Source organism: Brachycentrus maculatus, unplaced genomic scaffold (genome assembly GCF_059751285.1).
Source record: "Brachycentrus maculatus isolate JH-2025_06_01 unplaced genomic scaffold, ASM5975128v1 h1tg000032l, whole genome shotgun sequence".
Lineage (NCBI taxonomy): Eukaryota > Metazoa > Arthropoda > Insecta > Trichoptera > Brachycentridae > Brachycentrus > Brachycentrus maculatus.
Window position 1 is genome coordinate 1,094,216 of NW_028280786.1, and position 25,718 is coordinate 1,119,933.

General features: G+C 34.1%; 1 protein-coding gene and 1 long non-coding RNA gene across 2 annotated transcripts; one reads left to right on the forward strand and one right to left on the reverse strand.

Moving 5' to 3' along the window:
- Window positions 1-995: 995 nt before the first annotated feature.
- Rpn1 (regulatory particle non-ATPase 1) lies at window positions 996-16,596 on the reverse strand. Its single transcript, XM_088273148.1, has 17 exons — window positions 16,445-16,596; window positions 16,307-16,363; window positions 15,966-16,227; window positions 15,110-15,368; window positions 14,265-14,423; window positions 13,258-13,387; window positions 12,180-12,405; window positions 11,254-11,487; window positions 9,911-10,059; window positions 8,691-8,796; window positions 7,508-7,674; window positions 6,579-6,741; window positions 5,870-6,006; window positions 3,279-3,463; window positions 2,286-2,491; window positions 1,652-1,770; window positions 996-1,349 (listed from the first exon to the last, which is right to left on the reverse strand). Exons 1-17 carry the CDS (start codon window positions 16,505-16,507, stop codon window positions 1,158-1,160), a joined length of 2,814 nt encoding a protein of 937 aa, XP_088129274.1. The 5' UTR covers window positions 16,508-16,596; the 3' UTR covers window positions 996-1,157.
- Window positions 16,597-17,938: 1,342 nt separating this feature from the next.
- On the forward strand, window positions 17,939-24,779 carry LOC148312803 (uncharacterized). Its single transcript, XR_015838785.1, has 5 exons — window positions 17,939-18,459; window positions 19,222-19,446; window positions 20,469-20,609; window positions 20,688-20,916; window positions 24,092-24,779. It is a non-coding gene; the product is annotated as an uncharacterized LOC148312803 (long non-coding RNA).
- The last annotated feature ends 939 nt before the right edge of the window (window positions 24,780-25,718 follow it).

Here is a 25,718-nt window from a genome sequence, read left to right on the forward strand (position 1 = left end):
TTGTTTAAAGGCGATGGCTATACCTTACAAAAGTTACATGTATGCATATTTTTACAATGATTACAATACATTGTTTATATTTATAATACTTTCTGGGTGCTTACTATATACTGGGAATGATATGAGGCGAAGAAATTATAGGTACATCATGTATTCACGAATGTGAAAAATAGTGAGTTTGCCTTACTGGTAAACCCTAGGCACGCCACTGCATGTACCCCACTTGTTCATGTCAGATTAAATTTTATATAGGTTTTTTTGTTCTTTTCGTTATCGGGTGCTGCAAAATCAATAAAAATTGAGAAAATTGCTTTAGGTTAACAAATAATTCCCAAATGAAGGCTTAGTTTAGTTTCGGATATGGTGTGGGTGTTAGGTAATAGTTATGTTGTGTGCATCAAAATGCATGTCATGGTGCATATTTGTATTGTAATAATTAGTGATATTTACCAAGTTAACATTAAATTTTAAAATAAATAATTTCCAGGCTAACATGCTTGTAGGACTTAATTTTGACCACAGCTAAGGCTTTTTGCAATCATTTTCACCCATTATGTGTGATTATCTGTGTTTCCTATAGAAATGATAGCTTTTTACAGTACACATAACCTCTTTTCTTACTGTAAATAGTATTTGTACAAAAAAAACATGGTACATGCATGTTTGCCTGGTACTTCATCTAACTTTGTTATCGTTAATGCCTTTTGTATTTTTAGCACCAATAACCAAAATATATATTTGGCATTAAAATATATTTTTTAATTCAATTTAAGTTTTACTTGGTAAATACCACTGTTTCTTAAATTCTATTGTGACACGGTTTCAATGCATTCGGTGTCACAATAGATTTGAAGAAATAGTGGTATTTACCAAGTAAAACTTAAATTAAAAATGGATAGATATTACCACAATGTGACTACCGAATCAAATAATGAAATGTATTTTTTTTTGCTTTCTTTTTCAGGAAAAAGAAATAAAATAAAGAAACAATTGTATAAATTTTTAATATGAGATGCAAAAACATCAATTTATTATAAGTGATATTTATTTCAAATTACATTTTTTATTCATTTGATGTTGATAATGAATGCGTACAAAATGCTCGAGGGAACTTAACAGCTTTAGTAAATTATGAAAATATTGGATAAAAGTTAATTCTACGCAGTCGTTACGATGTGATCTTCATTTTTCTTAAGTATTACGAAGCCCTCCATGACAGGGGACAGCGGGATGTATTCGTCTGTAGCGAGTTCCGCTCTCTCTCCGACAGACAAAAGTACGGGTGTGGAATGAGTGTGAGAACCGGCTATAGTTTTGGGGGTACCAGCCTTTCCGATGACATCCACGGCCTGCGAAAGAAGGATTGTACTTGAAGTTTATTACAAGACTCTCATCTCCGAGCTTACTACAGCATTAAAAAGTTATCCCTTGCCATAGACGAGGGAGTTGATAATCATACAATAAAGACCCAAATGAATCGTCAAATTGAGTCGATCCGCAATACAGTAAAATCTCATAAGGTAATGGAATTTAAAAAACATTTAAAATAAGTGAATTTAATATATATTTTTTAAATCACTTATTCCCTGCGAAGTTCCTAGTATCAGGGCACCTAGTACAATATTGAAGAGAAAAGGATGGAGGGTGTTACCTGTCCTACTCTGACAGTGACGTTCAGTGCCTCCAAGTTTTCATCGAGAGTAACGAGCCAGCGGGGATGCATGGCGGCGGCCAATGTGTACAGCAAATAGTGCGACTTTCCTAAGATAACTGCAAACAGACAATAAAAAATGTAAAAAACCTGACATCACTTGCTTCAATCAACTTAATAAAACCATACATATTTGCACTTTTATTTGATTTGATTTGGAAGGAGTTTGGCATTTGAAAACCACGCTTGCCAGATGGGTTGGTGAGTTTTGGGTTTCAGCCGCCCTTAACATAGGAAACAGACGCTGTTTGTAGCCGCCCAATCTAACATAGTCGCTGTGGGGGGTAAAAACTGTCTGCAAGCAGCAACCAACCGGAGGAAACGGAAAGAAGGGGAAGAGGCCTATATCCAGCAGTAGAGGTCAGAGGGCTCATGATATTTGCACATTCCCGGAAAAAAAACATCATAAGCTTCAATTAAGCAAAGACCATTTTCTTTTAAATCTACTCAAAATAATTACACGCATGGTCTGGAATAAAATCATATACTTTGGATCAATGATTGTAATTGTATTGTGAGAATGTGGAAATGGTTAGGAAAATAAATTATTCAAGTAAATAAGCTGGTTTCTCACTGTTCTTGCAGTCGAGGAAGGCGGTGAGCGTGACGAGGAGGCCGGCGAGCGCCGTGGGGCTCAGCACCTGGCGGTCCCCGTGCAGCGGGCACAGAGACAGGGTGCCCTTCCCGAGGTGGCACAGCCCCTGCGCCAGGCGCACCATGAATAGGTGCACCGGCGACTTGGCGTGGAACAAGGCCAGCGAACGGAGCATCGTGGCCAACCTGAACAATACATCACATTAGACTTGTGTTATTTCTTTAATTGATTCAGCAGTCACTTTGTGGTAAAACCTATCCCTTTTTAATTGAAAATTTTACTTAGTAAATACCACTATTTCTTAAAATCTACTGTGACACGTGTTTCGATGCATTCCGCATCATTTTCAACCGCCGTTTTTGAAAATGATGCCAATGCATCGAAACACCTGTCACAGTAGATTTTAAGAAATAGCGGTATTTACTAAGTAAAAAATTTTATTAAAAATTGTGTTATTTCAATGAAAAAGTGAAGTCAAATCAAGATTGTTAAAATGTATGATATTTTTGCATTCTCGAAATAGATGACTGCTCTTCTTTTTTATGCTTCACTTAGGTGGCAATACTGAGCAATTCACTTAAAAAAATTAAATCTGTACGATTGATCCCCCACAGAACTCTGGTAGGTATCTACTACAGCTCAATGCAGATGATAGAGACACATGGTTACTGCAATAAACTTTCTTAACTGGCCAGGAACAGGTGTTTAGAATAGGCTTATAAAACACTTAGTGTAACGGCTTAGTGGTGGGGAAAGCTATTAGCTCTAAAGCCTAAGAAGCATCCCTATAAACTATTTTAAAAATAGTCTCAAGGACATTTCATTGTCTCAGTGGAAGGAAAATGTTTTAATCATTGTCTTCATGTAAAAAATGCATAAACGAGAGTACAAAACAACAATATATATTATTTTGACAGATAAATCCTTAAATATCGTTTTTAATATTGTAGACATAAAAATTGAGGTACAAACCTTGCATTATTAGAACCCGCTCCCACCAGACCCATGGCAAATATGGCATTGTATGCAACATCAATATCGGCATCGTGGGAATATTTATTTAGGACATCTATAACTGGTAGTTGAGGGTTGGAAATGGAACAGAGGGCGATGGCGAGTGGTACAGCCCTTCTGATGGCCGGTTCTCCATATCGACCCTAAAAATTTAAAACATACATAATAAAGTATATAGGGAATGTTTAGAAGCATTTAAGATGTGGTGTGGATGAGATAAGCTTAGGAGAAAGTGAGCAATGGAAAACATATTGAAGATCATTCAGAATAGGAGAAGAAAATGATAGGCAACTTGATATGGTTTGGTGACATTGTAAAGATCATCATTGAATAAAGAAGAGAGGAATGGATTGGCCACGAAGTTATTTTGACAAACATTCATTTTAGCTTTTGGATTTAATAAGGCTAATTACTAAGGTGATATTTAAATCATAGATGGATGGGATTGATAGTCATGATAGTAAAAATTGGAGATGTGACTAATGGCCTAATTGTTAACTGTTACTTTTTTGGTTACCTGATTGGGATGGTATTCATTACTTCTTCTCAATTTATATTTTTCAGTTAAAAATTTTATATCAAATATATCGTGGGTATACTGGCAAAAAACGTCAACTCTAAAATCCCTGTTTGAATATTCCCTGTTATTTAAAACTTTTGGCCTGAATAAAATACCTGCTATTAAACTTAAACTTGAATCTACTTTTAAAACCACATACAATATGTATATGACATTTCAACCTACTTAGTGTATTTTTCCAGTTTATAGAATGTTGAACACTATAATTCGCATCATTAAGTCAAAATTGCATATTTTCGAGTTAATTTTTTTGCCAGTATACACATGATATACACAACTAAATTTGTTCACTGATTGGCTTTAAATGATTAAATCCAAAAACCGAAATAAGTAATGTCTTCTTCTAAAGAAGTTGTTGTTAAATTTGATTGCCCTTGTTTAGCAAAAATACACTAAAAATTCAAACGTCAATTTGAATTTTGCAATGATTAAAAAAAAAATTCATCACTTAACCTCTAAGGTAGTGAGTTTTGGTATGATGTAAATACCATACGGAGTGAGTTATTTTATAAAAATTTAAAATAAAAAGTATTATGTTTAACGACTTCAACACAATAATCAAAAATAAAACTTTCCATTTTTCAAAGAAAAAAAAATTAAAACTTACCATTTTTCAAAGTTTTTATTGAAAAATCGTATGTTTATTTCAGGTGTCGTCAACTATTGGTTGCGGTGTCAAAATATTCGTACACTAGTCTAATCAGTAATAATCTTCACTCCACTAAAAGTAATTGAAAACTTACACTTACAAAATAATTAAAAATACATATAAATACATAGATGAAACACAAAACATGACTAATAATGTTTTTTAGTGTGGTAGGCTTTGAAACATGGATGTATACACAAAGTGACGTTGCACACTTCACACATGAATTTTGTATCTTTTCTTGCTTGTAAGCATCACTATCTTTCTTTTGTCTTTCCATTTTAGAGCCATCAGTCCATCAGAGTGATAAAAAGTGACTTCTCCTTTTTTCATTTTATTTGTACTGATCTTCGGCATATTTTTCCTGTTTGTTTTTGCCGTTCCGCAGGCATTCGTTTTATTTTCTAACAGAAAATAAAACAAAGCGGGACTGGTATACCAATTGTCTACATACCAGATTGGCTACAGTCGAAATTATATAACGTGGGGACAAAATCACTATCAAACCATTTACGCGCTTCTTGTCTTCTACGTTTAGATGTAGACAGCTCTGGGTCATCTTCTACCTCTGACGATGAAGATTCTTCAGAAGAGCTATCAGACTCAATAGGTAAATCGTCGATATTTTCGTATAACTCTTCATCTTCACTTTCAACTAAAGCATCGAAGATGTCCTTTTCAATAAAACTATGCGACATGATCGTAAATTGAGGGACAGATAATTTATAAAAGAAAAATTACAACACAAAAATTCCACAACACAAAGTTACGAACGGGCTTTCGCTATCAAATAGTACGTAAATAAAGGTATGCAAAGAATAAAAATATTGTCAATAAAACACAAAAACACCAAACAAAATACTTTTAAAAAAAAATAAAACCGTGTTCAAAAACTTTCAAAAAGTAATCACCAAACAATTTAAAAAAGAAAAACTATATAAAAATGCAATTTTCGCGGGAGAAATATACGTATACGCGATGACATGCGCGCACGTGTTCAAACTGGTTTCGAAAACCACGAAAGATGATTGTGACGTCACACATATTTTGAAATCGCTTTTTTAAAGTCGATAATACCGCTAATTTCGTTTAGTTTTTAAAATATAATGGGGGAAAGCCGCTAGATGCCGTTGGTTAATCCATTTCTGACGTTTACTTATGAATAAAGCCTGTATGACCATAACCGTACCGGTACGGCCATACTTCGATTTGCAATGACATTTACCGCCGTACGGGTACGGCCATACTACCTTAGAGGTTAAATAATATTTTCATGGAAAACTTCAGATGTTATACAAAATATTTTCCCCTTTAGCTTACCAGCTGTCCGAATATCCTGGTGGACATCTCGGCGCCTGTCTCCTCTCCGAGCGCTATGACAGCCACTCCCAGAGCGGCCACGGCTTGCATGGAACTCAAGTCCTTACCCTCGCGCCACTCTTTGCCTTTGCTCTTGCCTGTAATACACAAACAACCAATGAGAAATTTATTTCGTCAATACAGCAGAACCTCTTACAACGAGTACTTCGCATAACGAGCAAAAAAATTGGTGAAAAAGTTGCTCCCTTAACGAGCAATATTTTGCATGAGTTACAAAGAAATGGCAAGCCCCTTTTTCATGACATTAAGTTGTGATCCGGGACTTAGTCAAAGTAAGATTCTGGAACGAATTATGCTGGTTTGAGGAGGTTCCACTGTAGTAGCAACACTGTTTGAATTGTTTGATCCAGTTGGTTGGGTAAATGTTTTTCATATGCCTGTCAAGAGTCATCAATTTTGGCTTTTTTCTAGGCATCCGCTTGCTGCCGCTTAGGACATCCGACATCGACAATTCATCCAAACATGGGGTGTGGGTCTAACAAGGGAAAATACATACCAGCTGGCAGCCGAAAGAGCCAATTTGTGGATTTCATATGCTCAACACAGGGAGTTGATGGAGAAGAGGGAGATTATTTTCACACACGGTATTACATTGATGGCGGTATTAGTTCAGGAGTGAATTAGAGGTATAGAAATGAAATCAACTTACTTTTGGATGGTTTCTCGGAACTGGAAGAAGAGGATGATGATGACGAGGACTCTCCGCTGGAACTGGTGCTAGCCCCACGCTCCGGGGCCTCCTTGTCCTTGTCCTTATCCTTCTTGTCCGACTTCTTACTGAATGCCGTGTCCTCTGTTGATGACTGCTCATTCTGAAACACACCATTTACAACACACGTAGTTTCTTCCAATCCGTAAAAATCTTTAAGATATTTATAGATTTGGCGTTTAATTTGAAGAACTCCATTTAAATTCATATGTTGAATGTTAAAATCAAACACTGATTATTTGAGTCCACTAAATTGTGTTTCATTATTAAAAAATACATAAAAATTGATTTTTGAGACAATTGTTTCGCTTGTTATGCCATTTTCAAACGAATGTCAAACATTCGTTTGAAAATTCCATAACAAGGCGGAACAATTAATTGTCACAATTTTTTTGACAAAATTTATTTTTACGTGTTTTTTAACAATAAAATACAATTTAGTAATCAAAAAATTTGTGTTTGATTTTAATATTCAATATATCTATAAGATTGCTGGTTAGAGTTTCAGTAGTGGAATAGTTAAATCTTGATTTAAATTTTCCCAATTTTCAAACCAAAATATTTTATCCTTGTATCACTTTCGTATAAATTAACATATATTTTCACAACTTTCAAGTCACATTCCCAATTTTACACTGTTTTAAAATTTTGATATATGTATTGGTGTTTTAAATTATGGTTTCACTATATAAGATAATATACTTCCATTATTTTATGCATTTTGCATGCATGTTTTTTGTCAGTCCCTAAAAAATAATATTTTATGGACTACATAAGTAGAGGACATTACTGATACATATGTGGGAAAAGAAACGAGGAATAATAGGTAGGAAAAGGCACTCAATGATCAGTTGCAATGAGAGACTCACTTCTGTGTCGTAATGCTCGGAGCAAATGTGTAGCATCTGCTGTATGACCAGAACGTCTCCCGTGCCGGCGTACGCACACATGGACAGCACTGTGAGAGAGAGGGACTTGAGTGGGTCGCTCAGGACCTCCAGAGCAGCACTCGTAGCTTCAATAGCTTCCTTGCGACCTGAAAATAAACTTATTTAATCATCTATTAATTGCATACCTATGTATGCACTAGTATTCTTCTTCATCATACAATTTGTCGGCTCATCTCTTCCCACTCTAAACTCAGCCCACTCGACGTCCCAAGACCGATTGACGACGCTTTATTATATTTATTTTTTGTGTATCATTATAATCATTGTGTCGGGTTGTGGTCCCGTGGTTAGTGTCGCGGATTCTTGAGTCAGAGTTTCTTGGTTCGAACCCTCTCTACCACAATTCGATACCTATTTTTTTTTTTTTTTTTTTTTTTTATTTTTTTTATTTATTTATTATTTATTTTTATAAATCACAATTTTTAACATATATTAAAAATAAAAATAAAAAGTTATTTTGCAGAGACCCACCAAGCCACCTTGTGTGTCTTGTCGGTGGAGTTCTTTTTGCATAAATTTTTTTATTGTTTTTTAATCATTTTAACCTAATATATACACACAAAAAAGGAGAAAAATTAACAATATAATCTTTTTTACAATGTTCATAAAATTAACTCTTGATCATTTACCCATTCCTTTATTTTGCCTTTGTTCCATCGTTTATTTTGACCTCTAACATCCGTCGGCAACAAATTAAAAATGTTCGGAACGATATATTGCAGTGTTCGACTTCCATATTTATTGTTGATTCTTGGGACTATCAGACCTTCGTTTTGTGTAAATCGTGTATCATGGTTGTGTACTAGAAGATTTCGATATTTTTCTCTAGTTTGTTGCTCAACGATGATACTCATCCACAATATTTCTAATAATGAGCGGCTTAGGCTCACAGAAATAGTATGAAATTTATGTTTTTTTGAAAATAATAAAAACACAAATATTTCTCTTTTTTTAAATAAAAATCATCATCCTGTTATTATTATTACACAAGTTTTCATAAGCGCCCTTGAGGTAGTATTTTACGAAAATGGCACTATACAAATTATCCAAGTTATTATTATTATCAGTTATATTGACGCGTAAAAATGACTTGCTGACTCACCTAAATAGCACAGACCCAATCCAAGCGGTAGGAATCTGGAGTAGGTTGACGATTGCAAGTCTTTTCCTCCATTGTCGATCAGTCTTTGGAGAATAGCTGATGTGACCTGTAGTCAAAATTATCATTATTTGAAATGTCACTAACTTTGCGGTAGGAACCGTAATAATCCATAATTAGGAATAAAAAAGGTTTCGGAGTAATGTAATGTAACATAATTTGTTAATGGATCATGGGTATAATTATTAGGAATATCGGATGTTACATACTCTACATAGAAAGGGATTCTTTGAATCATATGTGCCGCTGCTATGGAGACTGAAAGTTTCATAATGGGAAATAAGGATTTTTATAAGGTAAGGGATTGGTACGAATAAGCAGTGTATAACTTACAATAACAAGTAAGAGTATAGCAACATCTCCGAGACCCCTTGCCATTACTGCTATTCCCTTTTTGCTATCTACTAATCCTCCTCCATTTTATTTCCCATTTAGCGGTAATGTCCTACTTCCTGAGCTGCTCCAGTCACGTCATCTGTATTCCATCAAATATATTCCACATCTATAGCCTGGAATCTGGAGCTCAGGGCTGATCACATTGCATTCATGCAATCAGCGATCCAGTTGTAGACATGTTACGATTGGACATTAATAACCTAGTCGATAATAGTCCTAGCATGTCAGACCTCGAATCTTATTGCATGTTCATTCTGCAACCCCTAGTGCATGTTGGTCCTCGGGTCGAGCAAAATTGCACGTGATAAACATTTTGTATAGTTGTTAATGTGTGAATAGTGCTATGGTGGTGACGGGTAGTATTGTTTGCATGCTATTGTAGTGATTGTCCTGAAGAAGAGATGGATACGTCTCAAAAACGGTTGACTTAAAATCTTGGTGAGTGGTTATAATATTACTAATATTACTAAAAATTTTGTAAAAAAATATAAAAGTAAAAATAACGTAAAACCACAAAGTAAATGAACAAAATTTTTAGTGTATCCAAATACTTGTGTAACATTTACCAAATTGAATTGGCGTATGTTACACGTGTGAAAAATGATCACTTAAACCAGCCTATGATGGTCGTAAGCCCCGTAAATGCCCAAATTTCCATATTCTTCTTGAGATGTTAAGGAATAACATGACAAAGTAAATGCTTTATATATTAATAATATTGCAAATAAGATAATAATCTATTGTGTGTAGAGAAAAGATGGTGTTACCTCTGCGTCCGAGGAGCCTACGGCGATAAGTCCGCAGGAGATGGCCGCCAGAGCCACAATCTCCGCAGTGCTTTTGGGGTCGCTCAACACGGGCAGCAGAAGAGCGATCACATCATCTCTCTTGGTGCCGGCATATGCCAAACCCAGACCTTGACAGGAAGAATAATGATTCCGTGAGAATAGAAATACATAACAAATAAGACAAAACTCCATACCCCATTTTTGACCCGTAATTGTGCACAGACCACCGCATTAATACATTACCTACTTGGTTTTTGAGTATCTACTGTTTTATAATATTTAATAAAACAAGGATATTTCTTTTAACAATATTTTTATCGTATTGGTTTTTATATAAAACAGATATAAAATAAGAGATTGGTTTTTATATATAGAGAAGGATTTTTTTATAAGGCTCATATTGAATTGTATTTTTACGTTGTCATCATCATCATATATTATACACAAAACATAACATTATGTACTCTTCTTCTTCTTCAAACCCTCATCCGCATCTGATGGTGCATAGGGCACTGCATCATATAAACGGAGTATTATCTTGATCGTTGACACATGAAGGAAAGGTGATCAGCCCTCTGATTCAGGTACCAGTCCAAGGTAATATTGAATTAATATTAGAGTGAAAAAATCACTTATATTCATTTGACTCCCCTGAGAATCGCACCCAGGACCTCCAGTACGGTAGCCGAGCGTGCTGACCATGACACTACGGAGGCACTCATTTAGTAGCCACCTGGATTTCTTTATATAATTTGTCGGAGGTGGTAATCTGATTCCCACTGCTTTGATACACATTTTGGTAAATAATACATATAATTTTTTTGTCTTCTGTTAACCCTTAGCATTCGAGACTTTTTACAACTTACATTTTTAACTTTTTTACAACAATAACACACCCAAATGCTAGCAAAGACATTGAGCAACTGGGGGGACAGAATTGTACCTCCGTTAGTACGTATCCCGGTCTTTTATTATATAAACAACAAAACAGTACATGGTGGCGACATATAGTCGCCAACCAATTTACCGGGGAATTTATCATGTCGACATATTGTCGCTATTCGAGTGCAAAAAGTTAAAATCAAATATTTGTAGTTTATATTAGCTCTTTTAATCTGATTTTATTTCTGATCTATTGTATTCTTGCCAGTGCCCCTTTATTAAAACCTAAAATAAAATGTATACCCACACACAGGCCATGCCTTTGTGGGATCTTCTTTTGTACTATATTATGTAAAAAAAATTGTACTTGTAATTATAATATGTTGTATAATGCAAAAGAAAGAAATGTAAAATTTAAAATAAAGAAAGAAATAAAATACCCAGAACACTCCCGATCCTCAGGGTGGGGCTGGAGTGCAGCACGTAGTCGGAGAGCAGCGCCAGTGCGGGGTCGCACTCGTTGCGCACGCCGCAGTTCACGATGCCCAGCGCCAGCAGCGCGCCCGACTTGATGTGTTCGTCCGCCGTGTACAGGTATTTGTCGATGGGAGTCAGTCCGCCGTCAACGTCCCACAAATGAACCATGCCCAGGGACGCCGCAGCCGACAGCATTCCTACACAAGGTTAACATTACTCGGTTTATCTCTCGAATGGTATATATGTATATCATATAAGCGTACGTGTTTCTGGTCGGGAAGGGTTCTACTGCTAGCATTAAATGTAAGATGTGTCTTCTTTTTTAAACCCCTATCCGCACCCCAATGGTGCATAGGGCACTGTATCATATAAACGCAATGTTAACACATGAGGTTAACAGCCTTCCGCTTTAGGTAAAAGTCCAGGGTAATATTGAATAAGATGCATTCTATTGAATGTAAGATGTATTCTACGTTAATTTTTTTTTTAAATAATACCACTTATTGAGTCTAATTTCATTACAAATGACTAGTTTCGAAAACTACAGTTGTTTTCATTGACAGGTGAATAGTAAAACTAACGAGCAAAAAAATATTCAGGTATAAATAGGTTGGTAGGGTAATAAATAGAAGGAGGGGGGGTTGAGGAACGAGACTTTTTGTAAAAGGAAACAGATAATTGAGTTATTTTTATATTGCTCATTAGTTTTACTATTCACGTGTCGATGAAAACAATCGTAGTTTTTTAAAGTAGTAGTGTAATGAAAAACAACTCAATAAGTGGTATTTTACAAATATTTAATTACTTTTTTCTTTAAATAATAAACATGTCATTTCACAAAGTTAATGACGAATCAATAAATAATATTCTACGTTGAGTCATAACTAACCATGGTCTTTGTTTTTGTACATCCACTTGTTACCGTCTTCCGTGGTGACGAGTTTGTCCTTACTGAATCCCGCATTGACAAATGCGTTCACAAAGGTGGCGGACAAGTTCTGTCTGGCCGAGTCCACTGGGTGATCGGACAGGAGGGACGGTCGCAGGGCGGAACCCGCACTCTCCAACCATGATTTGTAAACTTCTTCCGGTGTCTTTGGCTCCATTATATCCAGCTGGAAACACATTCATTTCTTAAAATCATCCAAAACTAAGTAAAAATTATGTTAACAATATATAGAATATGTCAAAATGTTCAAGCTCGAGTACTGGGTTTAACCTCAGAGAGATTGTCATATAGATATATATCATGAGAGCAGAATACAAAAGTCTGAATATTTATAAGACATTTTAACACACTATCTGCGGGCGGATTCGCGCTCATAATAGAGATAAACATCTCTGAAAAGAAGTGATGACATTTAACCATACTGTATACATCGATATGAGATGAAAAGATGCCGCAAAAGTCATGCGTAAAAATAACTTGCACGCAATTTACGATGAGTTGAGTAAAAAGGTTAAATTACCCTTCCCGCCGAACACTACCAGTCGAGTGAAACGGTAAAATTACCCTTCGCGTAGATAGTGTGTTAAAAGTTATATTTAAAGTTGAAAGCATAATGTAGATGTTAATGACATGCTTTTGTGGAATTAAATAGTCAGTGCTTGTGTGTAAAACCGGATCAAGTTTACAGGTATGTTGGTACCACTCCATAGATATTTTTGAGCTATTCCACATATTGGAGATTGAATACCCCCAAATACCAAATATGAAAACTAGTCTATATAAACACATTTTTTTCGGGTAGTTTCTTCATCAACCCCAACCCTAATTAGTATACTAATTACGGTCATATACTAATCACAAGTAACCGCAAGCTAAATTCCGATCTGTACAGTTTTTTGGCATCTTTTGCGCTACCAAGAGTAAGGAAATAGAATGCAAAGAGCATTCTAATGGTAAAGAACCAACAATATGTAAAAGACACTTTTAAGCGTTTCTCGCAATGTGGTAAGATTCTTACCTCTCTCGCCAGACTGAGAAAATGTTCGTTGACATGTGCATTAGTCATAATAGCTCTCAAGTCTTCATCTTCCACGTCCAGGGCAATCTGTTGTCTTCCTAACATGTAACAGAGTTGTTTCCGAATCAACCTGTTCAATAAAAAATAAACAATATTATAAATACAGGCAAGATTTAGGTCTAGTCCAGGTGAGTAGCGATAGTGTCTATAATTACATGGACAATTCATGAGGCAAGGAAAACAATGGATGGCACTCCGCTCACAACACCATTAGTACTACATACATGACAATATGTTGACCTAATGGGTGATTGTATAACTGGCCGCTTTCTCTGTGTAATTTGTAATATTGGTGACATTTGACTGGCAATAAGGACGGGTGAACAGATGGAAAGAAGTAGTAGGTCTCAAAAGGAAGATACTGTTTAGTATTAAACAGCGCTTATCTAACTGACGCATCCACTTTCAATGCAAAACTATAGATAATCTGTACGCAGATGGCGATCGACCATTAGTGATTTGCCAGGATCACAGATACAATTACACTAGTCATATGAATATATTAAACGTTAAAATTAAACACTGATTTTTTTGAGTCTACTGAGTTGTATTTTATTGTTGAAAAACACATAATAAATAAATTTTGTGACAATCGTTTCGCCTGGTTACGGTATTTTCAAACAATTGTTAATTAACATTTAATATATAAATTTAAATGGAGTTCTACAAATTAAACCCCAAATCTATAAATATATAGTCATAATGAGTTTGGCCATGCAAAGACATCCTAAAATTTTACAGTCAAGATAATAATTGCTTTCTTCTTAGTCCATACTTATCCATTATTGGACATGGATCTCCCTTAAAGTCTCCCATCTCCTCCCGTCCTGTGCTTTCTACTTTTATCATATTCTATTTCCATTACCTGTTACATAATTGTTTTTTTTTTAATAAAACATTTCCTTTTATCAATAGTTATAAAAGTAAAAAAAAATTGACAAACTTACGGATCTTGGCATTCCTTAAAGATTTCTTCACACTTGGCTCTATCGTTCAGTTGGAGAGCGATGATCATAGCGCGAGCGTATTCTTTGAATCTCAGATAGTGCTTCAAGACTCCTTGCAGTATGCAGGTCGCTTCAGGCTCCTCAACATAACTAGCACACCTGAAGTCACACCAACATTGCGCTAAGCATTACAAACTGCACAATCATCTACTTATAGTAAAAAAAACTTTAAAATTATAAGAGTTATGTTGTAACCTAGAGGCGCTATAGAGATATTTAAGTGATATCCCTAACACTTTTTAGGTTAAATGTAAGGCCTGTTGATATCCATCACCAGTGCGGCCTCTCTAAATGAGTTTTCTGGTCTCTCCATAATAAAAGGAAATGCAGAAAATATCCTAATTCAAATTAAGGTCCTCATTAAATCATCTTTCCTGATCCTAGCAGAATCAGAAGTTCAAGCTCTAATTATTTATATTTGAAATTTCAACAGATAGATGTCAGCACTGTAATTTAAGTAATATGGTTGTTCAATCATGGGTAGAATGGTGAATGTTACTATGCATAAAGTGATCACTCAAACCAGCCAGTGTATATTTCCAAAATTTCATATTCCCATTTCAATAAATCCTCTGTTCAACATTTTTAATGATATCTTAATATCTCTGTTAAGATATCATTAAAAATGTTGATAAACACCCAATATTTGTGTACAAAGCTTTGAACACATTTTAAAATAATATTAAAAATGAAGTTTATTTCAAGAACAACACAGGCCTACTGCAAGTCAGTTTTGGGAGTATGCGGGAGTAGAAATGGAGCTTTTGTGTTGGAACGCATCTCACCCGACAAGGTAGAGGCAGACCCGGGGGTAGTTGGTCTGCTCCATGTGCTGCGTGAGTAGGTCCAGGCGGTCGATCTCCATGAGCAGGTCGCAGGCCTGGATCTCGGCCGAGTGGCGCATGTCGAAGCGGATGACGTCCTCCACGAGCGGCAGCAGACGCTCCTTGGTGTCCCCCTCCGCCACGGCCCACTCCTCGGCCACCTCGCCCTCCAGCTGCCGCACGTACTCGTGGCCCCAGTCACCCACGTCGTTCATCGTGCCTGCAATGTGCCGGGTTGTGGTCCCGTGGTTAGTGTCGCGGACTCTTAAGTCAGAGTTTCTCGGTTCGAATCCACTCTACCACAATTTGATACCTATTTCTAATAATGAGCCACTAAGGCTTACAGAAATAGTATGAAATTTAAATATTTGTATAAATAATAAAAACATAAATATTTCTCTTGAAAAAAAATACATAAAAATATTCCAACTCAACTCAAAATTATATATCTATGCTTCAAAAATACATTTATATGTATTTTCTCAATGTTATACAATGACTTTCATCGCTTCTCAGGAGTGTTCTAATCATCCAATGTTTTCCATTAGCAGTTACAATTTTTTTTGTATGGTTAAATGTCGAAACAAAATCAAATTTTTATGTGTAAAAAAAAACCACTGGATTTCTTTTAGTTGACACATTTTGAATGCGTGCAAAATTTATGCATACTCAAACGTATAATGTCAAATATACTTATTGCCTTATCACATCTGGGCTAATAATTGAAAAGCGGAATAAGAGAATCTATTAACAAAATAAAAATGAAGGTCTAAGGTTTTAATTGAGTACAACAATTCAACTTATTTTTAAAAATTACCTAATAGGCAATACTTCAGGCATTCCCTTTTGGCAGCTGCTTCGGGAGTTCCACTAACTCCCATCGCCAGTACTGACACAACATCAGCGCAGAACTTCTTGGTATCTGTGTCGTTAATTTTCTCATACGCCTCCTTGATGGCGGGATAATGCTCTCTTAAAAACTTCAAGGGCTTCGGAACTGAAGTCATGGATGTGGTGGAAGTCCTGATCAAACTACTCAGCATTTGAAGCGAAGGTTTGTATAGAGATTCATCTGGGCCCTGCAGGTGAAAGAATGAGGTTGCATAAATTGAACACCTTTATACATATTACTCACAAACTAAACGAATGATATCTTACCGTTAACTTCTCAACCAACATGGTAAGCTCTTCTTGTAGCTTTTTGTCCTCCTCCGACTTAAAAACAAAAGACAAAACGACTATTAGGTTAACGAAACAACGTATATTATTTATAGTTTATTTCAATATAAGACATACCAAATCATCACTGGGAGTCGGTTCAACCTTTTTTACTTCTTCTGGTTTTTTTGCGTCCTTCATTTTTTTATTATATTTCCCCTGGCCGTTAGAAATTATTAAATGACAATCACGTCAAGATACAGGATGAGCTTCGAAAATTTATACAAGTCACTACAACATCTTTTCTATGCACCAGAAATCAAAAGCATAGATCAAAATATTAATATTTAGCATTGGTACCAATAAAATAAAAATCGAACCACCATTTTATACTTCAAACTTTTGGTGCGTATACCAAAAACTACACCCGAGATTCGCAGCCATTCGCAACAAAACTTGATTGCTTTTAATTCTTATTTCCAGATGGAGCTCATAGTATTGAATTTTAAGGCTCTTCTGTCAAATGGTCAAAAAACTGCTTGATCCAGGCAACGGAAAAAGGTTCACTCAGATAGCGGGAATTCGCTTCATTGCAGAAGTAACGGATTAGCTTCCATTGTTCATATTTTTACCGTTAGTCAGGAGGCAGCAACGTATTCAAAGTTTGGTTAAAATTCTTCAGAAAAATAACCCTGTTGATGTTACCTAACTGACAGGTAGAGTTTGTAAGTTAAAAATTAAATGTGTCCACATATAATATGTTCCAAGTTCAAATTTCGATGGTAGTTTTTATCAGCCGCAAAAAATCAAAGCATCACATTCTTAGAAAAAAACTTAAGAATATTTTCATTAAACCCTTTGGCTACCAGAACTTTTAGGTCATTTTACTAAAAGTACAGTGATTTTAACATTAATAATTAAAAAGGAAAATGTGCTCGATAGTTTACAAACACTGTAACATTTCCGACTTTTTTTTAGATTTATCATTCGTTAAGACAAAAATTTCACAGCTGGAGTTTTGATACGGAGTTACTAAATGTTATCATCTTTTACTAAATCGACTAACAAGGAAAAGCTGCTCACTCAATGTCTACCTCCTTTTTACGCCGTGTGTATAGTATTGCAAATCAAACGAAGTGCTGGCTTAATTAGAAACTTTTTTTTTAGTTTTTCAATATATGTATTTTATTTTTATCAATTTATTGCATAATGTTGATTACGACGCTAACACGTTAAAAATGTATGTATTTGAAGAATATCACAGCTATCCACAACTTTCTTTCCATGGAAAAAAAAATTGGTTTATCGTAGCGCGTTTCTCTTTAAGTATTTCTGTAACTTCAATAGTTGAACTATTAAAACTAATTGAAATATATGAATATTTGAAAGTAAATATCGAAATGTTACTCATTTAAAAAAAAACATAATATGAATCGAATTTTTTGTACAACCCTGAAGAAATTCCTAAAATACTGTCAAAAGTGTACATGATATTTACTTAATCATGACATCAGATCGAACAGATCCGGTATTTCGCTCTACAGTACCTAAAATCGATAAATCAGATTTTAGTAGCCAAAGGGTTAAAATCCGACAAAATTATTGACCTTTAGTACGTTCATTAGTCTAGTCTGTGGTATGCAAGTAGTCTGTGATCTGTGGCTAGTATATAATCTTTGGTCTGTGATCTATAATTGTGTATTGTCAGTTTGACATAATCTTTGATTTGACATGTCTCGATATCAACCTAGGCATATTCTATTTTCGATATCACAACCAACAAAAAGATATCTAATATTTTAAAATTTTATCTTATCTTTGGCCATATCCAATAAGTCTGTAACCATATCTTTTGCAAATGTAGTATAGTCGTTTTATATTGTGATTTTCGACCTCAATGGTTGTTTTATGCATTTATAATGTTAAGTTTTATTGTATTTTTATACATTTTGTCGATAACGTCAGCGGTTGATCCATGGGATAAAAAAAATAAAATTAGTTCTTCGAGTTCTACTATTGGAGGAAATGAAGAACATTGTTTCTGCCCAGACATACCACACATACAGTCAACAGCAACCAATGAATGTGTTGATATTGGAGAAGCTTTTTATAAGAGGCTTTTGAACAGAATTATCACGAGAGGCAGATTCAATGTAAGTATTACAGTATGGTTATAATGAATAAATTACATATATGCCGAAAGTGCTGCGTAAACATTTAGTGTGTTACAAATTAATATGTGATAAAACGTTGTACGTGGATGTTCATGTGGTTGGTTTAATCCTTAAAACCTCTAACTGCCTCTGGGATTTTTGGTTAGGAGAGTTAAAACATTTATATTTATTGATTCGACATTAACTTTGTGGAATGACATGATGTTCATTTAAAAAAATTGAAAACCTGAACTCTTACTAAAAGTTTTACTTTTCACGTGCAGATGAAAACATCCGTAGTTTTCGAAACTAGCTGTGTGTAATAAAATAAAACTCATTAAGTGGTATTATACAAGTGTTTAATTTTTTCAAAAATAAAAACATTTAAATTTTACAATCAAGCATAATTTATCGATTTTAAAAATACTCTGTTGTGTATTCCAGTGAAACCATGTTGGTGTCATGCGCAAAATTATTTAGATGTATAATATTATATCATAATATGCTCAATTTTTTTTTGCAGCACGCACGCATACTCTGAGAAACGTCTGTGTATTGGTGATTCTATTCCCAATTTATTTATTTATACTATAATACTTTTATGTAACACGCAATAGTATTATGGAGGAATACATAAATTTCTGTGTCCGGATCTATTGTATTTTATACTGATATTCTCATTTTTAAATTCGAGTTGTAGTAAATACATATCACCGTGAGGGGAAAATTAATATGAACAAAATGATTTTCTTCTGTTTTTAGAATGAAGATGGGGAGGGATTGGTGAGAGGGACTATTCATTTTGCCTTTTCCGAAACAGACTTTGATTTGCTCTCTAAATATGTTGTTAAGAAGGAACCTTTCACTGCAGCAGAGTTCAGGAAAATTGACGGGCTCTTATCAGAGCACATGGTTAAGTTTTCCGTTACCAGAGACTTTGTAGAAAAATGGATAGATATCTTTTTTGGATGGTGGCAACATCACTATGTAAGTAAAACATTTTTTTGTTTTGTTATTAAATGGTAAGATTCCTCTATCTGTTCTGGGCCAAGAGAGGATAGTGAAGGAACTTATACAATTCAATATCTCTACCAATTAAGAATGAATTTGGAATCTTATCTCACTGTAGGGTATCATCACATTTTTCTCTATAAAATATGTGACAATTAATACTATTCTTATTGAATTTTCTATTTTAAAAAGGGACTTATTGAATTATCTATTTGAATAAAGGACTAACCTATAGAAATTTAAATCCCTTTAAACTAATATTGTAATGACGTCAAGTGCAACGTCATTACAAGTCTCTCTGCAAGTCTCGCTTACTGTGATTTGTGTTCAATATTCTCTGTACTTTACTTCTAGCTTGTACTTTAATTTTCCTATTTTTAGTGTGTAGTACACAAAACAGGAATTGATTTTTTACACGCTTGTTTTAACGCATTGGCATTGGTACCAACTTTCCACAAATATACATACTCCTAATTATCCATCACTGAAATACTATTTTTCAATAACTGAATATTGAAAATGACTATGATAGAAATGAAGAGTATCTAAAAAAAATCTGTTCATAAAATAGTATGTTAAATCTGATATTCCTGAATAATATTACACTATTGACAGCAATCAAAAGTATTGCGATGCTAGTTTCATAGTCGAGTGACTAAACAACTACCTATCAAATTGGTTTATTAACTTGATACAGTAGAATCTCTATACTCCAACATGTCTAGTAATCCAACACTCAGTGAGTCAAAACATAAAATGGTTTTAAAATTAGTGTAACAAGTTGTTTAAGTGTCTTTTCACGATAATATTGATTAAATACTACCCTGGACTGGCACCTGAAGACTGGATCACCTTGCCTTCATGTAATTAACAATCAAGATAACAATGCAGTGCCCACCACTTGTAGATAAGGGTTTAAAGAAGAGCAAACAATAGAACTGTCTTTAAAAACAAATACAATTTTTTTTATGTTTTAATCTATTATTTTTCTTTTTTAGGTTGAATTTGTTTTAAGTGTTGTATTTTTCACATGCTTATTTTGGGTATATATAAACAGGTCCTGGATTTCATTTAGAAAAGGAATCTTCCTGATATTGTTTTTAATCATATTGGCTTGGGAAATCAGACTATGCGTTGAGGTAAATAAAAATAGTAAAAATATGTATTAAAAAAAATATATAATGAAGCAGGTATTCAAGTAAAACTTTATTATTCAGGTAGCTGACAATAAGGATTATGAAGAATTTATTAAAGAGTCATCTACTACATGTCCGTGGTATTATTTTGGTTTTTACAAATGCCAACCTACTTTTGCTAAAAGAGTCTCACATTTCTGGCATATGTTACACCCGCTGAAAATACTAGGAAATTTATTCAACAAATTAGTCAGTAACCATGTTACCATGTTGTTTACAACATTCCACGAATTTACTCTCACTATTAAAGGTATGACATTTTTTATTTCTACAAGGTGTCTCGAATATTTTTTTTTAATAAAAAGAACTTAACACATTAAACGTACTTTGTTTGAAATAATTTAATACATTAGAACGTCCATTATCTGGACTAATTGGTGTTCAACATGGTTGATATGACAAAAATCCCTGCATCCCAGAAAATAAAAATAATATATTTATTTTATTGCAATATAACTTTACACAAATTATTTGTATAAAATATAATGTGCCTTATATTAAATTATAAATTTTCATTAAAAACCAGTTGTTGTTTTCGAAGCTGCTGTTTTTGTTTGTTTTTTATACAATCCAGATAATTGAAAAACCAGAGTATCAAGGTCCATATAATAGAGGTTCTACTGTTTATAATTATAACTTAACCATATTGGCTTGAATTTTAAATGAATATTATTATTTTTCAAAAAGCAAAGATCGCATTATATTTGGGACTTAAATTCTATGCATACATATGAAATGTTCCCATAATTGCAACTCTAGTTTTTTTTCAAAGCAAAACCTTGCAAGCTCTATCAGAGGCTTGTCTGCAGGTAGATTAGTAAAGATAGGGAAGGTAAATATGAAAAATACGTCACAAATACCCATACCAATCGAAAATAAATCTTTCTTGAATTTATTTTGCACTTGGCGGGAATCAAACCCGCGACGCCAGTTTCGCAGTCGAGCGTCTACCCAACTACGCCACGTCGCCTTTCAGTTAGATATAGTTATGACATGTATTATAATTTTTAGACCATGGCGGCGAGAATGGTTGAAATTATAAAATATTTACAAAAATTGAAAAAATATCACTAGCTTGGAGTAAACATATGTTTAAGGCATAAATAGATTGATCTACCTGCTCAACGGAGTGACTTCATGAGGTTTTGATTTTTCTTATTACTCTTTAGCTAATAGCCAGGCGCTGTAGTGTAGTTGGGTAGATGCTCTACTGCGAAACTGTCATCGCGGGTTCGATTCCCACCAATTGCAAAATGAATTCAAGAAATATTTATTTTCAGTTGGTTTGGGCATTTGTGATGTATCTTTTACATTTACCTTCTGTTTCCTTACTTTCCTAATTGCAGACAAGCCTCTAAAATAGAAGGTTTACGGGTCATTATTTTATCACTTTTACTATATATTTGTATTCAATGTGGTTTCACAATTTTATTTTTGTATGTATTCTTTTTCAGAAAATATGCCATGGGGAACGGGTGATATTACTTATATATTTTTAAATATCGTAGTAATATCACTGCTTCTTTTTCTAAGTATTGCTTTTGTGATGAATTACATATTCAATATACCTATTTCAATTGGCAATTCATTTTTGAATTTTAATTTAAAGCAACGAAGGGTACAGCTGAATTTAGATAACAGTAGAAACAGGTCAGCTCTTGGGAGGCGTCCCGCTTATCGGACAGTAGGTGACCCGATACGACGAGTGCCACATCTAATGGGCCGCAATAGAGCCAACTAGAAACTGAAGAATTGTTATCACACAAATAATAATGATCACAAACATAATTTATTTTTAAGATTAAAAAAATTGCTTTGATATTTAGCCCATAGATAAGTGGTCGGGGAACTTTTTTAACCATCACCCCAAAATATTTGTGCGTAAGTCGATATTACCCCCTCCCCCTATTTTAAAAAAAGAAGACAATCAATTTCGATTTAAAATAAATATTATTTGAATTAATTTACACGGATAATAAAAATAAAAATAAAAAAACACTAAAATGTATGTAAATGACAAACGAAAAAAAAAAATTCAAATTGGGTTTAACAAAAATTCAGGTTTTCAGGTTTCCTTTTCAGATTTTGGAGAAATGATGTTTCTTCATGTTTGATAGGTACACTTACGTCAAAATTGGGACTTTTTGATACACAACAAAGCACGCACACACCAACGCGCGTCTCTTACTTCTCACGCACATACCTGAATGTTTAAGTTTGTAAAAATACTAACACGTTTATGAAATAGCAAACTAGAAAAATTTCCTTATTACCCCAATTTTTTTGGGGTAATTTACCCCGGTTCCCCGGCTGCTGCCATAGATGATACACCATCTATCACATATGGTTTTACAATACCTGTCGTTTTTTGAGGCCATTTGCAGACTGGCCCTTCAAATGTGTTTACGCAGATTGCATTTTACAAAAGTAAGACATTCTATTTATTTTATGTATGTAACAATCACACATACATAAAAATTAGATGAATTAAAAATGCCGCATTAAAAAGACTAAAATATAAAGGTTAGTTTGTAACCAATTACATAGCATTGTTTTTTATTTACTTTATAAAACAATTATGAAAATGTATACAATAACAGACAATTATAATTGCAACAAAGTATGTGCTTTTATATTTTGGGTCAAGATCATAGCAAATAGATAGCTACGTGGGGGGTTTTTAAATGTAACTGTCTATGGCCAACGAGACAAAAAATTTACTTTGAAATAAAAGGCTAAATAAATTATTTGTAAAGGGTTGTATGTGGGTATGGTAATCTGTGTGTTGTTTTTATTGTTTGTCTCTCTCTTTAAAATCAGCATTAGCTTTCTTTATGTCTTTTTCTTAATCTTTCAATTATGAAAGATCAAATAAATAATTATTTACAACATTTTGAGTGCGTCCAAATACTTGTTCACAAATCTGGATTATCTCCAATTAGGAGTTATTTTTTTGGCATTTCAACATCGATGAAGAAGAATATGAAAGTTTGGGCATTTACAGGACTTCATACGCAAACGGAAAATCTCTGCTTAAAGAAAGTTTTCCTCATCCCACCGTGGATGGCAATTGTGAACTCGCGCATACTGTGTTACGAGTTTGATCAAGAAATTGAATAAAGTTTCAAGAATTTGAATAGTGTGGTTGTCAATCATGGGTAAAATTGGTGAATGTTTCATGTGCGTAGAGTGATCGCTTAAACCAGCCTATGACAGTCGTTTGCCCTGTAAATGCCCAGACTTTCATATTTTTCTTCATCTATGTTGAGATGTCAAAAAAAGAATGTAAATAATTATTAATTAAAATTAAAAAATTTTTAGTGATATTTTCATAGCTTTTTATGACACATTTCGTGCTATGTTTGTATTTGTATTATGTTAATGTATTTCTTACCATTTATGTGTTTGTGTGCATATTTTTCCAGAAAACTTGCCATGGGGAGTAGGTTTCATTACATATACACTTTTGAACATCGTGACTATGGTGCTTCTTCTTTTCGTCGTTGTCGCTTTTGTGATGAATTGCATATTTAATATACCACTCTCAATAGGCAATTCACTATTGAGTTTTAATTTGAGACAGCGCGATCGGGCATCAATAAGTTCAGATAATCACACATCTCACATGCTCGGCGGAAAACGTCCAGTTACGTCTCAAATGATCGGAGAGGACAATCATGCGAGCATGTCTCCTCAGAACAGAGACACTTTAAGCGGGAGAAATTTGAGTACCTTGATATCTGCTCTGCAAGGCGGGAGGAATAAACCGAAATCAATCACATACAAAACTAAGGACTCTAAAAAGAATGGCAACAAAAAATCTAAATTGACACAAGTTCCATTTGAAAAAGCACAAAAGAGAATTAAAGATGACTAATGAATCAATTTAGTTTTTAAGCGTAATTTTACTTGTAAGATTTACTATTTTTTACCAGTTTTATATTTTTTACAAAAAAATATTTATCTTTTTTGACAATGATTACTTTTTTATTTCGCATCTATTTATGCAAACCTGAAAATATTTTTTAAAAATATATATATTTTGATCCAACTTGTAATAAAAACTTTGTAATATATATTTTTTTAAATAAATAAAGAAAAACAAAAAAAAAACTATATTAATGTAAACTTTATTATAATCCGATCCAAATACCGATCCAATAGTCCTGTGGATCATCAGACTTCAATTCTAAACCATAATGTCATCAACGTCTAAATCTCTTTTTTTTAAATATTAACACGTTAATATTCTGATTGCTTTTCTTTGGGTTATTATGCCATCTCTTGTCAAAACTTGTGGACGTTTCAGGTACCAATGCAGGGCTATTAATTGCATTGCTATCAGATGTTAGCAAATAATAGTTTAAATACACAACGGCATAATATAGCCCAGAAAAGTAAAGCAATAATTTAGGAAATTTTAAAACAATTCAAAATTCAAACCTTTATCCGCACCCCAATGCTGCATAGGGCACTGCATTATATAAACACAGTGTTATCTTGATTGTTAATACACAAAGGAAGGGTGATCAGCCTCCGCTTCAGGTACCAGTCCAGGGTAATATTGAATAAATATTAGAGTGAAAAAATCACTTATATTTATTTGAGCCCCCCTTTGAATCGAACCCGGGACCTTCAGAACGGTAGCCAAGCGTGCTGACCATTACACTACGGAGGCGGACTAATAATAAGCTTTACTTTATAACAAAAAGAATGGGAATTCGGAGAATGATAACCAATATTACTTCAGACATGTTTATTTACAGAAAAAAATATATACCGTGGTCACAAAGTGAAGGTAATCATAGACGTGGATAAAAGTAGCATACATTTTGTTTTGTGAGGTTCACAGAAGCGCATAATACCTTTGCACAACGTTTTACATTAATATATTATACAAATCCTTTATAGCGATGCAAACAGTGCCGCTAATTATAAAGTATAAACAAGTTTGTAGATCAGATGGCAGCCACACGAATGCGTCTGCAGCTGCGACGTTTGTATATTCTAGGAATATGTGAAAAGCTTCAAATATTTGACAAATTGCCACTC